Here is an 18,497-nt window from a genome sequence, read left to right as displayed (position 1 = left end):
CCACACACACACACACATACACACACATACACACACATACACGCACACACACACACATACACACACACACCATCACACACACACACACACACACACACACACACTCACACACTCATATACACACACAAATATTTTTTTCCAGAAAAGCTTGATTGATTAGATTCCATACAAATATGAATCATAATTAACTTGCATACGGATCTTACGTATCACATATAAAGTAGATTGAAATATGAAATGAAAATAAATAATTAACATGAAACTAATCTGCTGAACGGCGTAATGGTAATTCCGCTGTTCTAGATGGTAAGTAAAATGACTGCTCAGGTTTACGAGAGTTCGTAATGACGTTAGCGAGCTTAGATCTGCAACGCAAACGCTAAGACGACGTTAAAGGGACATTCCACCCGATTTTTGGAATTTCACATTATGTAGTACATACATCGTCAACTCCATGTATAGATTAGTGGAATTTATTGTGGTTCTTGAGCAGAGAAACAATACTTTCAAAAACCTTAAACAAATTACACTGAACGAGGATGATGAAATAGGAGGTTCACACATTTCAGAAATGTAGCAGTGTAATTCCATTGCAATACTGCCTGCTTGCGAGTTCACCTGTGTATAATCTATGCGTACCTTCTTCTTTTGTTCTGCTTCCTTGAACCCCAACTCATACATTCTTATGGTGACTCTGCCATGTCATCATCCTTGTTCAATGCAATTTGTTCTTAATTTTGAAAATATTCTTATTCTTCATCCCAAGTATCACAAATTCTGAAACTCTGTCCTCAGTATAACTAATTTATAGTTGTTCAAGTGTAAAAATATGAAAATCATCCGGAGGTCTCCTTAAATCAGGGGAAAAATGTGGATCTGCACATACAAGAGACAGCTATTTTCCATCGTCGTCTTAACGTATAAGGGTTCGCGCCGCAGATGTGAAACTCGCTTTTTGCTGCCTCGAGAATATGAATATTTCATTCGTGTAAATGATTAGTTATTGGTTTTCCCATCCATTTTTGCACTTTCGTCATTCGATTTCAAAGATTTATTATTCAATTTCGTCCCGAGAAGCACGTGGAACGCAAACCTTAACTTAAATCTCGTCAATTGTCATTGTAATTCGTTTTCGTCAAACATTTTTGAAGACATAGCATTCCAAATCGTCAATTGTCTTTCAAATTCACCCCTCCCGCTGACGGATCGCCGAATGTGAAGATCAAATTCCTTTTTGTTCACACAATTTCATGAATTTTTCATTCAAATTAGCCAGATATTTGCCTATAGAAATCGTTTGTCAGTGTATTCGTATGCGAGACGGTACGTCTGTTTGTACCAGTGTATACTCGGATTGCCTCTGTGTGTGTGCCTGTATGTGTGTTTCTGTGTGTATGTGTGGGGTGGGGACACTAACTTGTGCGTATGATAACTCCTGAATATAGAATGTGAACGGTCACCGAAAAAGAAAATACATGAATGACTGGGAAATCACACCAGATAGAGATATGGTGAATGAAAATTGAACGAAAATGATCGGCAAAAGACGAAATCGATCCTGCTGTTTTGAGTGCTGCGAGTGAGACTGACGAATTTGAACTGTTAATGACGAAAATGTATGCCAAATGACTGAATTGAATTGACTTTATTTGAAAATGAACGACGAAACACGAATTTGAAAGTAAGATTGGCCTATTCCCGACATCCCGCGACGAAATTGAAGTACAAAATTGTGAAATTGAATGAAAAAAAGTTTGAAAATGAATGGGAAAACCTATATTAACTCGGTTAGGAACCTACATGTATCGACATTTATATACATTAGATGAAATTTCACCTCAGTTATGGACTCACACGACGAGATACAAGAATGAATTCATTTGATACATGTGTAGCCCTATACTTAGTAAATAACAAATTCGTTTTTGGTATTCCTGAAAATATGTTGATAAATGAAAGCTTGTTGGTTTGTAGGCTCTTTCTTTCTTCCCCCTCTCATCTCTATCTCTCTCTTTCTTCCCCCTCTCATCTCTCTCTCTCTTTCTTCCCCCTCTCATCTCTCTCTCTCTCTCTCTCTCTCTCTCTCAGTTTACAGAATTTTGTTAACGTCCGATTCTCAAGTTAGTTCAGTTGTGATTTTATTTCTGCATTTCTAACAGAATTCATAGGACATGTACAGTGTATTTTGAACAAAAATGTACGTGATGGATTCACAGTATAATAATTACAATAATCTTTGAAGCATTTTGAACAAATACGATGAAATCCTGGAAATGCTCACTTAATTCCAGTTAAAAAGAAAAATGCAGAAGTCTGCCATCTTATACAGATGCTTTATAGTGATGGCAGCCTCAGAAAGAAAAAAAAAATCATGAAATATATACCTTAATGTGAAATTCGTATGGTATTGCTCTTTTATTGAAGGTAACTTGTACATGAAGTGGAATTGCACTTAAATGGGATGGCTAGTAACCGATCAGTGGGAATCAGTGGGAATGCTGAGGGATGATTGTTCCAATCATTGTGGGATTCATTTAAGAGTACATTATATATCTACTGTTGTGTGAAAATTATTTGCTTCAGAACGGTCTCATATTCAAGTAATGTGCAGATTAATGCCCCGTCACTGACCATGGGACGCTTACCTGGAAACATTAAACTGCACATTACTTGAGTATGAGACCATTCTGAAGCAAATAATTTTCACACAAGAATAAATATATAATGTACTCTTAAATGAATCCCACAAGGATTGGAACAATCATCCCTCAGCATTCCCACTGATTCCCACTGATCAGTTACTAGCCATCCCCTTTAATTGTCCCTCATTTTCATAAGGGGGCTATTTGCATACAATTCCTGTGATCTTTTTTTTTTTTTGGCATGGTGGCCTTTTAATTATTGATTGGGTCATCAGATCCACAAGTTCGTATCCTTAACAACGGTAATGGGACGTATGTCTTTTAATAATAAATGCATGTAATCATCAACAAGTACCTGTATCAAGCTTTTCATTGAATCTGGGGTTATGACGAGGTTTATAATAGCTTGGTGAAGTGCTCCAAATGATTTTTTTTTTTTTATGTGAGGCTTTTTTTTTTGAAATTATATGAGGCTACTTCAATGAAACCAAAACTGGGATAGAAATACATAGGATGAAACCTGGCTGTAGTTTAAGGATGAACTCGATATATAATTGATCAGCATGTCCTAATGACATGTAAGGCAGCCTTTTACCATCTGCACAACATCCGTCGAATTCACAAATATCTGGACCAGAGATCATTACTCATCATCATTCATGCCTTCATCACCAGCCGCCTCGACTACTGTAATGGCCTGCTCTACGGTGCCACTGCTACCCAGATTGAGAAATTACAGCGGGTTCAGAATGCAGCTGCCAGACTTGCCACAGGCACATCCAAATTTTCCCACATGCAACCTGTCCTCCGTCAACTGAACTGGCTTCCCATCAGGTCCAGGATCCACTACAAAATACTTCTGCTCACTTTCAAATGCATCCATGGTCTTGCCCCTCCTTACTTATCTGATCTCATAACCATCCGTCACCCATCCCGGTACACCCTCCGCTCCTCACAAGGTATCACACTGAATCACCCAACTTCCAAGATGCTGGCCACACTTGGTGATGAAGCATTTTAATCTGCTGCTTCCAAACTGTGGAATCAACTGCCCAAAACTCTCCGCAGCCAGCAATCTCTTGCCACCTTCAAAAAACATCTAAAAACCCACTTGTTCCGTTAATATTAATAATCCACTGGTAAAGCGCATTTGAACATGTGTGTTTATGGAAAATGCGCTCTATAAATGTATTATTATTATTATTATTATTATTATTATTATTATTATTATTATTATACGCTTGCAAACATAACACAGAAACAAAACCAATGGATTTTATCGACCGAGCATGAACAACATCAAAATCATCAAAAAAATACTTGCTTTAGGTAAATTGAAAGAGAAAGGGTAGATGAAGAGCAAGAGAAAGAGAAAGACAAATAGGGAAAAGGATATATATATATATATATATATATATATATATATATATATATATACGCCTACGGAACATACAGAGAGTAGTTGTTCATTTGTTTGATTTAGGAACATTGTGCTATTATTACGGTAGGGATGGAAATCCTGGTGGCACAACAACATGACGTCACACATTTTGACACGAAAACAAAATTAATCACCACCACCACCAATGATATCAAACTTAAAGTAACAAGAACTTTTATTCATCCCTCGCTTCACACGGCATCGTCCCAGTCTCGTCTGGATCCATCTTTTTTCCCCCAACATGGTCCGAACAGGGCACACCTTCTTTGTACGAATGCATATTCATAACACTATTTGCAATGTATATATATATATATATATATATATATATATATATATATATATATATCTATACTCCTGGAAGAAACCTTAGGGACACGTTCGTGAAATACATACCTTACAGCGACAATATGGTAAACTCTGAAAAGAGTGATTTTGTCATAGTTTCTATTTTTACATATTATGTTAAAACATTGGAAATGAAGATCTCTTTTTAATCCGAAATATAAATTGGAACCAAGAAAATTCAATTCTAAAAGTGATAATTTTGTCTCCTTTAGGTTTTCTAACCCAAGAGTCCACCTTAGGGAGACACTTTGAAAAATAAGTATCTTAGGGAGACCTTTTTCCATAATGTGCCAATATCAAATTTCATATTTATGTATCACATATTAGGGAGACAGAGTTTAAGTACACACGTATTCATATACATATTGACAGCAATACGTACATTATTTTTTTTCTTCCTTCTTTTTCTTATTATTTTAATAGCATTTCTGTTGCTATGCTGTTGCTATTGTTCACAAGGAAATATTCAATTCTTATGTTGTTTTAATGATTAAGTACTCGTAACTTAAAGTTTCATACCCTTCCCCGTAAGCTTAACCCTTTAAAGCCCATTAAGGGGAGGGGGGCATTGAGCCCGTACCAGATTTTCATTTGCCTTTCCTTTGCCCTCTATCCAATTTCAACCAGATTTAGTGACTTATCCTAACATCTTATTGCAAACATTTCGATATACATTTAGCTCTATTTGATATTGCTGGCTACCATGGCAACCATAAACTGATAACCATGTCAGTCAGATTCATTTTTTTTCTGTTCCACTTTCAATTAACAAAATTACAATGAATGGAATGGGCGTTTCTGGGCTGAAATTTGCTGGAGAAGCAACATGTAAAGTGATTATGGTCCTAAAAATGTTTTTCTTATCATGTCCATTGTTTGTATGTGACAAAAGCATCAAACGTTGATAGCGAAAATAAAAAACCCGCTTTTTACAACGATTGCCCTTCTATAATGTATCATTTTGATTCTTACACTCTAGTTATGCCTGTAATATCATTACATTATCATAATCAATTATTATCTATCTACAAACTCAAAATTCCAATATCATGCAAATGTGAAATGTGATAACTATACACGTACGCCTACCTATCCCAGGTCACAGGTCTCAAAATGTATTTTTTATGTCATATGAATAGCGCTCCATGTGATGATCTTGAGAAATTTCCACCATAGCCAATAATGAGATTCTACTTACTTATCATTTGTGGCAAATATGAGAATGATTGGTCTATAATAAGACATGTATACCGAGATGAAGATATTACACAGGAAAATCATGTTTTTAGCATATTTCTTATGTATTTCTTTATCGTTTCTCGTAAATAGCGCCCTCCATGGGTGACCATGAGAAAATTCAAATGTACGGTCATGCAGCATGTGAGTTGCTCTATCCATGTGCCAAATATGACGGTGATATATTAAATGATTAAATAAAAAGTTAGCCCCCCCCCCCCGGGCTTGGGAAGGGTCAAAATAGCTTGGGCTTTTTTTTTTTTTGGGGGGGGGGGCCTAAATCCTAATAAATCCTAAAATCTGTCAGATGTTGCCACAGACTATAGGTGACCCTGCATCACAAAACGCACAGAAAGTCGCCAGGCATGAAATTTTAGTTAAGAGCATAATCTAAAATAGCAGACTTTAAGTTTTAAAATGATGTATAACTCAAATCAAATGGATTCTCCTAACATATTTTTATCTAAATATTGAAATGAAAACACACACTCAGGAAAAGTGTGAACTGAGAAAAGAGGCTCTGAAGTGCAGTGTCTATTCAAGCACTAACTAAATCTTTACCAAGCCGCGCTGGCTGTGCAATGAATGGGACAAAAAACAGGATGTAAACCACAAAAGTAACAATGATGAAGAGATTATCAGATTAAACTGAAATTGAGCGTGCCTTATCAACATATTTTGTTCATAAATGATGCTAACTTTCAAAGCAGTAGCATCATCCTTTAAAAAGTTATCAGAGTTGAAAGTGAAGAGTACGCACAAGGTTCTTAAGAAATGAAAAAGGGACTCTAAAAACACACCTGATAACACTATTCTACCAAAACATGTTCAAGATAAACTGCTAAAAAACACACTTTTCTACCCGTTTTATGATCCCAAATTTTAGCATAATGTAGAAGAAGACTTGCTCTTTCAGAAAATATGAAAAACTCAAGATCGCTTAAGTTGGCCCATTTCACTTATTTTCAATCCTCACACAAAATCAGTGTGTACGACTTTTTGTTCGTTTTGTGGTGCACGGTCACATAGTGTCATGGGTGTCAATCGTAAGAAAAAAAAAGCTCGCACATTTGTATTTGGAGTATTTTTTTTTTTGGACTATTCTTCCATGATCAGTACGCAAGCTTATACAATTTGCAAAATCTCACGATTCAATGTTTCAGAATTTAAGTAGCATGACAATGACCCTATACCACCACGAGTACAAGGCATGGGCGTAAATACTAGGGGATGGGGGTATGAATCCCTCCCCCCCCCCGAAATACAGGTAACAGAACTGAACAGTATTCTATCTTGTAGGATGTTGTGTAAATACATATTTTTCTCAAGCGCTGAAGAAAGTAATAATCGACATACACTGTAAGGAATGGCCCAGACGTTAACAACGTCAATAGATATAGACCTACATGTAAACATGCTATGACGCGAGCAACTCGGGACCATCTGCAAAATAATATGTACGAAAAACAAACAAACAAACAATAACAAAAACTATACCGCCATAATTGAACCCTCTCCATTAATTCCTGAATCATTCCTGAGAAATGATGATGACTCTGCTGACTCAGTCAGGATACAATCTATGGGTATACTAAGGGATGATCAGGGGCGTCGAATCTATCTGGGGGGAGGCAAAGGGGCATTTGCCCCGCCCCTATGGGAGTGTTTGGGCAGACAAATCATTTGTCCCCCACGAATTTTCAAGATGAGGACAAATCTCGAACTCTCTTCATGGAAAATTGACCAAATGCCGCCAGAGCTATGCCCCAGATCGTTGAATTGCACTCATAAACCTGCAAAAGCTCCGCTATATACTGGATCCCTTACAATATACTTTGTACACTTTTGAGATTGACGTATATTTCCAAATAATTTATCACAGAGTGTGCAGCAGATCTTTCACTTACAAAAGCTCCCTCATATGCAGAGGGGTTGGTGGGGGGGGGGGGTTCCCCAATAAAAGTATCGTGGACAAACATATCATTTTGCTCCTCCTCGTAACTCCCGAGATGTGGAAATGTTCTTACCTTTTTTTTAAATAGAAAACTATTTTTATATTTCACCAAAAGATGGCGGAATTTCAATTCTGAAAATACAAAATCTCCTTCGAGTAAGAGGGGGATAGGCCTAGGCCTACCCCCTCCCATACCCTCCCCGTACACTTCAGATTGACAGATTTTAAAATGTTTCATCTAAAGTGTGCACCAGGTCTGTTACTTCAATTAAAAGAAAATGCAAAAGTTCAGTGGGTGGGAGGAGATATCTAGATGCTTTCAATTTTTGAAGGGTCCCCCCCCCCCTCAAAAAAAAAGTATACACTTCTGGGATTGAAATTTTCCCAGATTACCTTATAAATGTATTTGCGACATATTTTCATCTGAATTCTAAAAATGCAAGGGGGTACCAAACATATAATTTTGATCCCCAATGATTCCCGAAATGAGGAAACTTTTCTTGCGTTTTTGGATAGAAAACTGTCCAAACATCTTATCCAAAGTGTGCAACACATTGCAGAATTTCAATTCTGAAAATGCGAAAAAAAAATATCTCGCGTGGGAGGGGGTACCCCCTCCCCTTTCGGTCCTTTTCTTTTTTTCTTTTTAGATTGCAAGATTCCCAAAAGTTTTATCTTAAGAGTGCACCAGGTCTCTCACTTCAGTTACAAGAGAGAACACGACAGATCCATCGCGGTGGGAGGGGATATCTTCTTTGAATCCACCTTTTCCCCGCTTTGTTTCCCATTAAAAACCTTATAGTACATTCTGGGGATTGACAGCTTTCCAAATTTTCCATCGAAATTTTTTCATTTGTATCTGTATTCTAAGAACGCAAAAGCCCAGTTCGTATGCAGGGACGTAGATTCTGGACGACGGGGGTGGGGGCAAACATGTCATTTTGTCGCCAAATAATTCCCGAAATGAGGAAAATTTTCTTGCGTTTGTCTAAATATCTTTTCCAAAGTATGCACCAGAATGCATGCAATGTAAAATCTCTTGTGCTTACGAGGGGGATCGTACCCCTCCTAACCCCTCCCGCTCTGTGTCCCTTTCCTGAGCCTGTTGCATGTGACCAAAAAAAAAAAAAAACTCATTCAAAATTGTTTCATCCAGTAAAACAAACTGGTGACAGAACATTGAGAGATATATTTTTGGAATGCATGTGCAGCTTATCATAATCCTTTCCATATTAGTTCCGACTTCCAGTTGTTTTGCTGGTTAGGAAACATTGATGTGTACACTATACGTAAAAGATTACAGCCGAAATAATTTATGAAATTATCGTGATGTCCATTATTATTTCACACTGTATCTTTACAAATGAATAATTTCATTCTTTCAGAATGGCCGTTATAATGAGGAAGAGATAGGCGTAAAAAGGATCACGAATTCAACCATGTCGTCTACCTTTCCAGAACGCATGTATAAAATGCGAAGGATTTTGGGGAGAAAAATACAAAACGCATTTTCAACCCCTGCTGATGCAGACATGGAATACAGCCTAAATATTTAATGTAATCATCGCGATCCCGCTGGGCGCACACAGCGTAAAATGATTTTGAATAATGCATGTTACTCTGCTTGCACCCATGTTCAGAAAAAAAGTAACAAACGTTTTTAATACAATATGACTTTGCTTATTAAAATTGTATACTGTGTTTCACAAACGATATTTCTATTCTTTCAGAATGGTTCAAAACATTCTTTCTCAATAATAATGATACATTTACTTGTGTAATGTAATAACGCAAAGTGCAGACATGGAATACAGCCTAAATAATTAATGTAATCATCGCGATCCCGCTGGGCGCACACAGCGTAAAATGATTTTGAATAATGCATGTTACTCTGCTTGCACCCATGTTCAGAAAAAAAGTAACAAACGTTTTTAATACAATATGACTTTGCTTATTAAAATTGTATACTGTGTTTCACAAACGATATTTCTATTCTTTCAGAATGGTTCAAAACAAGAGGAAGAGATAGGTGTCAGTGTAGAAAGGATTACGAGTTCAACCCTGCCGTGCACTTTTCAAGAACGCATGCACAACACACGCGAAGAGATTTTTCGGAAGAAAAACAAAGAACACGTTTTCAACCCCTTCTTTTTTATTCTTTTGGCTACGGTATCAACTCACAAATGATTCCTTCTTATTCTTTCTCAATTATAATGATACATTTACTTGTGTAATGTAATAACGCAAAGTGCAGACATGGAATACAGCCTAAATAATTAATGTAATCATCGCGATCCCGCTGGGCGCACACAGCGTAAAATGATTTTGAATAATGCATGTTACTCTGCTTGCACCCATGTTCAGAAAAAAAGTAACAAACGTTTTTAATACAATATGACTTTGCTTATTAAAATTGTATACTGTGTTTCACAAACGATATTTCTATTCTTTCAGAATGGTTCAAAACAAGAGGAAGAGATAGGTGTCAGTGTAGAAAGGATTACGAGTTCAACCCTGCCGTGCACTTTTCAAGAACGCATGCACAACACACGCGAAGAGATTTTTTCGGAAGAAAAACAAAGAACACGTTTTCAACCCCTTCTTTTTTATTCTTTTGGCTACGGTATCAACTCACAAATGATTCCTTCTTATTCTTTCTCAATTATAATGATACATGTATTTGTGTAATGTAATAACGCAAAGTGCAGACATGGAATACAGCCTAAATAATTAATGTAATCATCGCGATCCCGCTGGGCGCACACAGCGTAAAATGATTTTGAAGAATGCATGTTACTCTGCTTGCTACGGAAGCTTATAAGCGCCGACCAGATGACGAGATAAGAAGACGAGAAGACAAGTTAAATACCGAGAAGCCGAGTTATTGGAACTCGGCAAGTCGACTTGTTTGGATCAAGAAGACAAGAAGCCGAGTTGTTGAGTCGATTTGTTTGGGACGAATAGACAAGATCATGAGCTGTCGAAACTCGGCAAGTCGACTTGCTTTGGACAAAAATACAAGATGACGGGTTGTTGGAACTCGGCAAGTCGACTTGTTTGGGTCAAGAAGACAAGCAGCCGAGTTGTTGGAACTCGGTAAGTTGACTTGTTTGAAACAAGATTTCAAGATGACAAGTTGTTTGGGATAAGAGGCCGAGTTGAAAAAGATAACGAGTTGTTGAAACTCGGAAATTGACTTTTGGGGGATAAGAAGACAAGATGATGAGCTGTTGGAACTCTCCAAGTTGACATGTTTAGGACAAGAAAACAAGATGACAAGTTGTTTGGACAAGGGGACAAGGAGCCGTGTTGTTGAAACTCGGCAAGTCATTATACATATTTCTTTGCGACATTTGCAACCTCATTGCGTCGTGGATTTGCATACTGAATTTCTCTTCCACACGACAGCAATATCTGGAAAAATTGACATTCTTCCTGATTTTTAAGCTATTTGCCATATTCCACAAATTGTTATCATGGAAAGAATAGTACTGGAATACGTATTTGACAGACGGAAGGCAGCAACTTGCTCTTTAAAACATCTTAAACTATCTGAAATTATATTAAATTATAGGAATAAATTGCGACAGTAAATAAGCCTCTCCATTTGACATTTTGAAATTTTGTGGAAAAACTGAAAATAAATTATGCAACTAATTGGGATTAAAACCAAATCAAAGACATGGACTATTGAGCCATTCACTCTGGAAATTTAAAATAGAATCATTAAATAAGCGTTGACAATACATTGACACAAGTATTATCATAAGCATTTCTCAACAAAATGTGATATCAACACATAGCATTGATTTACCAAGGGCGGAATGGGGAGAGGGCATAGATTTTATCTACGGCCACTAGCACTAACTTTTTTGACAAGCTGCAAGAACTAGAAAAAAAAAGATACAAGAGTCAAGCTTATAGATCGATTTACGGAGGTGGGGGGGGGGGGGGGAGAAGGCAGCTCAGTTCATAAACCTGTCATTTATGTATATTATGGTCGTTCCTTTACTTCTACAGCAATATCATATTTCGCAAACATATTGTTCCCATCTCCCAGAGCACCCCTCCCCACCAAGCAGGGGCGTAGATAGCAGGGGGGGGGGGGGTGGTATATGCACAATCATTCCCCGCAGGTTTCAGAGATAGTAAAATATATGTGTTCCTAATAAATCGCCTGATTTTTCCTCGTGAAGGGTGGGGGCAGTTGGCAATAAAAATATTGGGGGGGGGGGGGGAATATTGTCCCCGGCCCCCATATAGGTCGCTTAATGTCAAAATTTGGGCTTACCGTTACAGGGCGGATACAATCACCAAATTTGGAGAGGTGATCCCCTAGGACCTACTCAGGAGCCCTCTGGATTTTTTTTTATATTTTTAGGGTGAAAATGCTGAATTTCAATATTTCTCTATTACCGTATTTGCGTAATATATAGGGGAATATGGTGACATATAGGTTCAGATCTGTTGTGAATTGATTTATGTTTTCATGGATTGAAAATATTTAACGTAAACTTGAAACCATGATCAACATCAAACCATATGAAACATGGAGTTGGTGGAATTAATTACCGATCAAATATGATTATACAAATGATGCACAGGATAGAGTGCGTTAGTGTAGGCGTATAGTGCACTCGAGGGTATTTACAATTGTGAAACATGCACTACATTGTAGATACCCGAGAGTGAGCTACGCCTCCACTAACGCCACGAAATAATCCTGTGCGTCATTTGTTTTATAAAATGGGTCGAAAATTCGAAAACTAACAGCATTTTTCAGCGTTTTTCACGTACCTTTGTGGGTCAAGACGTCCGAAGATGTTCGTCCCAAACATTTACGCGCGTCGCACTCGGAAATCCCGCACATACAGTATAAGTATAATGGGGGGTTGGGTTTCCGGACACTTAAGTTCCCGCATGAAAACTTACTTAGTTTATATAGAATATGCACCCTTTACCTTAAAGACTTGATATAGACTCCTCATATAGGCCTACTAGACAACATACTCTGAAAACGGCGTGATAATTAACCTGCTAAATCGTTGGATTTGCCCTTCAAAGTGACTCCATGTACGCGTCCGGTCCCACAACGCTTGGTCTACTGTACACTGTACGTATGATACGTACGCCACACAATATATATGCATGCACAAGGGAAGAAAGGCCGGCCGGCCGGCAGTCCGAACTAGAAGTTGTTTACAGGATTGACAGCGCGTATGACGTGATGCAGGAGCCGCCGCGCGCACAGACGATCGGCAATAGGATTTAACACGCAGTGCAATGGGACTGAGTAACCAAAGCACATGTGACTCATTTCAGCGCTTCCTATTGGCTACATTCTTGAACCCATTTTATAAATACATATATTACATACCAATCAAATATATGTATACAGTTTAAAAAGAAAATAGTTTCTGACATAAGCGGTTTTCCTATATAGTGGATCCAGGTGGGGGCGCACCTAGTTTACAGGCACAAACCCTTGTTGGTCGTAGAGGAGTCTGCGCCAAGACTACTATATGCACCACTTCGGCACTGTCCCATAGGCCCTGTGTTGTAGCTTCAACAGTGCAGTTTTGCGTGTATTAGTCTTGGCACATGCAGACTCCTAATACGACCAACAATGGTTTGTGCCTGCAAACTAGGGCGCACCGGCCCCTCTTCTTTGTTGAAATAAAAGAAATAAATAGAAAAAAAAACATAGCGGGGGAGCACGTACCCCCCTTTTTTTTTTGTAAAGGCGCCCCTCCCCCTCACGGAATTCCTGCATCTGTCCCTGCTTCTCCCATAATCTGAGACTTGTTTTACACTGACATTATTGTGCAGTAAGATTTTGAACTGTTTTCAGGTACAGCGCACCCTTGTAATAACGAACGTGGTAATAATTTTCGTCATTATAAACGTTTTCGTTTAAAGTTAAAAACCAGGTCCCAAAGCTATCATATATCCTTCTATTAATACTTTACTGTTCGGTTGTAACGAAATTTCGATATTACGGGAAGAAAACTGCTGGTCCCGACGACGTTTGTTATAATGGGGGTGCATTGTACTGCAGTCTTTTAGAAAACAGTATTTTGACTCCCATCGTAAATCTAGCAAGGTCTAAATTGCATGAAATTGAATGGTCATCGATTAACTAATTACTTAAACCACGAACAACTTCCTGTTGTGCCACGGAAGGTCATGCTGAGATAAGTTATTCATCTAGAAACAGCCAAAGATAGACATCTTAGAAACCACTAGTGAGGATGTTTGACTACATTCAGCTACTGCATTATTCTTCTTGTGCCACCGAAACGTGTCTCAGCAACCGAAAACTTCCCTTCTGAGATTATGGGTGAACTTTATCTTTTACCAGGAATTTCACTGAATCAGATAATCATACCAAATGAGGACAGAAAAATGTACACGATGTCTTGTCATAGTTGTGTTGGCCATAATCTATATTTGTGTTTACATATGTTTGAAGTTTTAGGGGTGGGATGAGGGAGGTTTGTTTTGCAGAATGTTTCATCAGACGAAAGAAACTAGCTGACTGGCATAGTCGCTTTGTCCTTTTTTCCCCCAGAGGATTACCTTTATCATGTACATGTGTTTTCTGCTGTAACAGCCCAAGGCATCATAAATGTACATACCTAGAGATCAATTTTCACCAGAAAATATCTTTGCTGCCAAATACATGACAATATTACTCCAATCCACCTTAAAGGACAAGTTCACCTTCATATACATATGGATTGAGTGATGGCAACAATATTAGTAGAACACATCAGTGAAAGTTAGGGGAAAATCCGACAATCCGTTCAAAAGTTATGAATTTTTAAAGTATTTGTGCAATCACTGCTGGAGGAGAAGACTACTACAGTGCATGATGTCACATGCGTACAACAATATAAGGAAAATAAAAAGAGAATTTCACAAAACTTGACGTTTTCAATAAAGTGCACATTTCTTCGACATGTTACTGACTTATGTTAGGGGTAATATTATTTCCCCTGACTTCTGAAGGAGAGAAGTCGAGTGTTCTTTTATTATGTGAGAAAAGTGAGAATATCTTTAATTTTCTTTCATACTTTCTTTATGTAGTTGTACTCATATGACATCACAAGCTATAGTAGTCTTCTCATCCAGCCGTGACTGAGCAGAAACTTCAAAAATTCATAACTTTTGAACGCATTGTCCGATTTTCCTCAAACTCTCATTGATGTGTTCTACTAATATTGCTGCATTCACTCAACCCACATGTCTATGAAGGTGAACTTGTCCTATAAGTGAAATGATTGAATGGAATTCAAAGGTTTATACGATAATTGGATTAAATTCCAATACTTTTGCTTTTCAGAATGTAATCCATCATGGTAAGTGGGATCGTTGCGTAATTTGCCAGCAAGACACCGATGAACCCTTGAAGTGTCCCTTCAAGAGTTCAAGGGCAAGTGGTGACAAGACAGATCCCTACAAGTCTTTCCTGTCGAATGTCGAACAGTTCCGAGTCATTAATGCTGTTCCAGTTTAACTTGTTTTGGAACGAAGAAAGTGTTGAAAGCTTTCTTACAACTAAACTCTGCTCAATGGCACAGAGCTTACCATTTGCAATGCAATAAATCTAAAGTGGAGAAGCCAAAGAAAAGAGAGTTCCCACCCCAAATAAAGACCAAAAAAGGCTCACCAAGCGCAAAGATGTTCAAAAATGTTTCTTCTGTGAGAAAGGAGCAGAGGGTGGAGGATGTCCTCCATGAAGTGTCAACATCCGACGCTGATAAAAATATCATTGACATGATCACAGAGCTCAATGACACCTTACTAATGGCCAGAATAGTCGTAGGAGATGTCATTACAATGGAAGCAAAATATCATTTGACCTGTCTCCTCAAGCTTAGAAATCAATATCGCAGTCACACTCGCAAGACAGGCCAGTCGCCAGAAACATATACAGTGAAACCCCGTTATCACGAGGTCCGTGGGACCGCCGAATTATAACTGGTTCCTCGTTATCAACGTACGCACTAAAAACAAAGAAAACATAAGCGTGGAGTCGCATATACCAAGGAATCAAACTTATGAGCAGTATTTGTGTTGTTATTACACAAGAAAATGTATCATTATTATTGAGAAAGAATAAAAAGGAATCATTTGTGAGTTGCTACCGTAGCCAAAAGAATAAAAAAGAAGGGGTTGAAAACGTGTTCTTTGTTTTTCTTCCGAAAAATCTCTTCGCGTGTGTTGTGCATGCGTTCTTGAAAAGTGCACGGCAGGGTTGAACTCGTAATCCTTTCTACACCTATCTCTTCCTCGTGTTTTGAACCATTCTGAAAGAATAAAAATATCATTTGTGAAACACAGTATACAATTTTAATAAGCAAAGTCATATTGTATTAAAAACGTTTGTTACTTTTTTCTGAACATGGGTGCAAGCAGAGTAACATGCATTATTCAAAATCATTTTACGCTGTGTGCGCCCAGCGGGATCGCGATGATTACATTAATTATTTAGGCTGTATTCCATGTCTGCACTTTGCGTTATTACATTACACAAGTAAATGTATCATTATAATTGAGAAAGAATAAGAAGGAATCATTTGTGAGTTGATACCGTAGCCAAAAGAATAAAAAAGAAGGGATTGAAAACGTGTTCTTTGTTTTTCTTCCGAAAAATCTTTTCGCGTGTGTTGTGCATGCGTTCTTGAAAAGTGCACGGCAGGGTTGAACTCGTAATCCTTTCTACACTGACACCTATCTCTTCCTCTTGTTTTGAACCATTCTGAAAGAATAGAAATATCGTTTGTGAAACACAGTGTACAATTTTAATAAGCAAAGTCATATTGTATTAAAAACGTTTGTTACTTTTTTCTGAACATGGGTGCAAGCAGAGTAACATGCATTATTCAAAATCATTTTACGCTGTGTGCGCCCAGCGGGATCGCGATGATTACATTAATTATTTAGGCTGTATTCCATATCTGCACTTTGCGTTATTACATTACACAAGTAAATGTATCATTATAATTGAGAAAGAATAAGAAGGAATCATTTGTGAGTTGATACCGTAGCCAAAAGAATAAAAAAGAAGGGGTTGAAAACGTGTTCTTTGTTTTTCTTCCGCAAAATCTCTTCGCGTGTGTTGTGCATGCGTTCTTGAAAAGTGCACGGCAGGGTTGAACTCGTAATCTTTTCTACACTGACACCTATCTCTTCCTCTTGTTTTGAACCATTCTGAAAGAATAGAAATATCGTTTGTGAAACACAGTGTACAATTTTAACAAACAAAATCATATTGTATTAAAAACGTTTGTTACTTTTTTTCTGAACATGGGTGCAAGCAGAGTAACATGCATTATTCACAATTATTTTACGCTGTGTGCGCCCAGCGGGATCGCGATGATTACATTAAATATTTAGGCTGTATTCCATGTCTGCATCAGCAGGGGTTGAAAATGCGTTTTGTATTTTTCTCCCCAAAATCCTTCGCATTTTATACATGCGTTCTGGAAAGGTAGACGACATGGTTGAATTCGTGATCCTTTTTACGCCTATCTCTTCCTCATTATAACGGACCATTCTGAAAGAATGAAATTATTCATTTGTAAAGATACAGTGTGAAATAATAATGGACATCACGATAATTTCATAAATTATTTCGGCTGTAATCTTGTCGTATAGTGTACACATCAATGTTTCCTAACCAGCAAAACAACTGGAAGTCGGAACTAATATGGAAAGGATTATGATAAGCTGCACATGCATTCCAAAAATATATCTCTCAATGTTCTGTCACCAGTTTGTTTTACTGGATGAAACAATTTTGAATGAGTTTTTTTTTTTTTTTTTTTTTTTTTGGTCACATGCAACAGGCTCAGGAAAGGGACACAGAACGGGAGGGGTTAGGAGGGGTACGATCCCCCTTGTAAGCACAAGAGATTTTACATTGCATGCATTCTGGTGCATACTTTGGAAAAGATATTTAGACAAACGCAAGAAAATTTTCCTCATTTCGGGAATTATTTGGCGACAAAATGACATGTTTGCCCCCACCCCCGTCGTCCAGAATCTACGTCCCTGCATACGAACTGGGCTTTTGCGTTCTTAGAATACAGATACAAATGAAAAAAATTTCGATGGAATATTTGGAAAGCTGTCAATCCCCAGAATGTACTATAAGGTTTTTAATGGGAAACAAAGCGGGGAAAAGGTGGATTCAAAGAAGATATCCCCTCCCACCGCGATGGATCTGTCGTGGTCTCTCTTGTAACTGAAGTGAGAGACCTGGTGCACTCTTAAGATAAAACTTTTGGGAATCTTGCAATCTAAAAAGAAAAAAAGAGAAGGACCGAAAGGGGAGGGGGTACCCCCTCCCACGCGAGATATTTTTTTTTTCGCATTTTCAGAATTGAAATTCTGCAATGTGTTGCACACTTTGGATAAGATGTTTGGACAGTTTTCTATCCAAAAACGCAAGAAAAGTTTCCTCATTTCGGGAATCATTGGGGATCAAAATTATATGTTTGGTACCCCCTTGCATTTTTAGAATTCAGATGAAAATATGTCGCAAACACATTTATAAGGTAATCTGGGAAAATTTCAATCCCAGAAGTGTATACTTTTTTTTGAGGGGGGGGGGGACCCTTCAAAAATTGAAAGCATCTAGATATCTCCTCCCACCCACTGAACTTTTGCATTTTCTTTTAATTGAAGTAACAGACCTGGTGCACACTTTAGATGAAACATTTTAAAATCTGTCAATCTGAAGTGTACGGGGAGGGTATGGGAGGGGGTAGGCCTAGGCCTATCCCCCTCTTACTCGAAGGAGATTTTGTATTTTCAGAATTGAAATTCCGCCATCTTTTGGTGAAATATAAAAACAGTTTTCTATTTA

The 18,497-nt window shown here is 37.9% G+C and overlaps 1 protein-coding gene across 1 annotated transcript; it reads left to right on the top strand.

Annotated features, from left to right (window-relative positions):
- Window positions 1–3,213: 3,213 nt before the first annotated feature.
- LOC139730488 (uncharacterized) lies at window positions 3,214–3,663 on the top strand. The gene has a single exon (XM_071641329.1). The coding sequence runs from the start codon at window positions 3,214–3,216 to the stop codon at window positions 3,661–3,663; it is 450 nt and encodes a 149-aa protein (XP_071497430.1).
- The last annotated feature ends 14,834 nt before the right edge of the window (window positions 3,664–18,497 follow it).

This window comes from Diadema antillarum, unplaced genomic scaffold (genome assembly GCF_040938485.1).
Source record: "Diadema antillarum isolate AM-2024a unplaced genomic scaffold, OU_Dant_1.0 seq00000316_RagTag, whole genome shotgun sequence".
Classification (NCBI taxonomy): domain Eukaryota; kingdom Metazoa; phylum Echinodermata; class Echinoidea; order Diadematoida; family Diadematidae; genus Diadema; species Diadema antillarum.
Note: the sequence above shows the minus strand (reverse complement) of the source record. Positions and strands in the feature narration are given on the sequence as shown.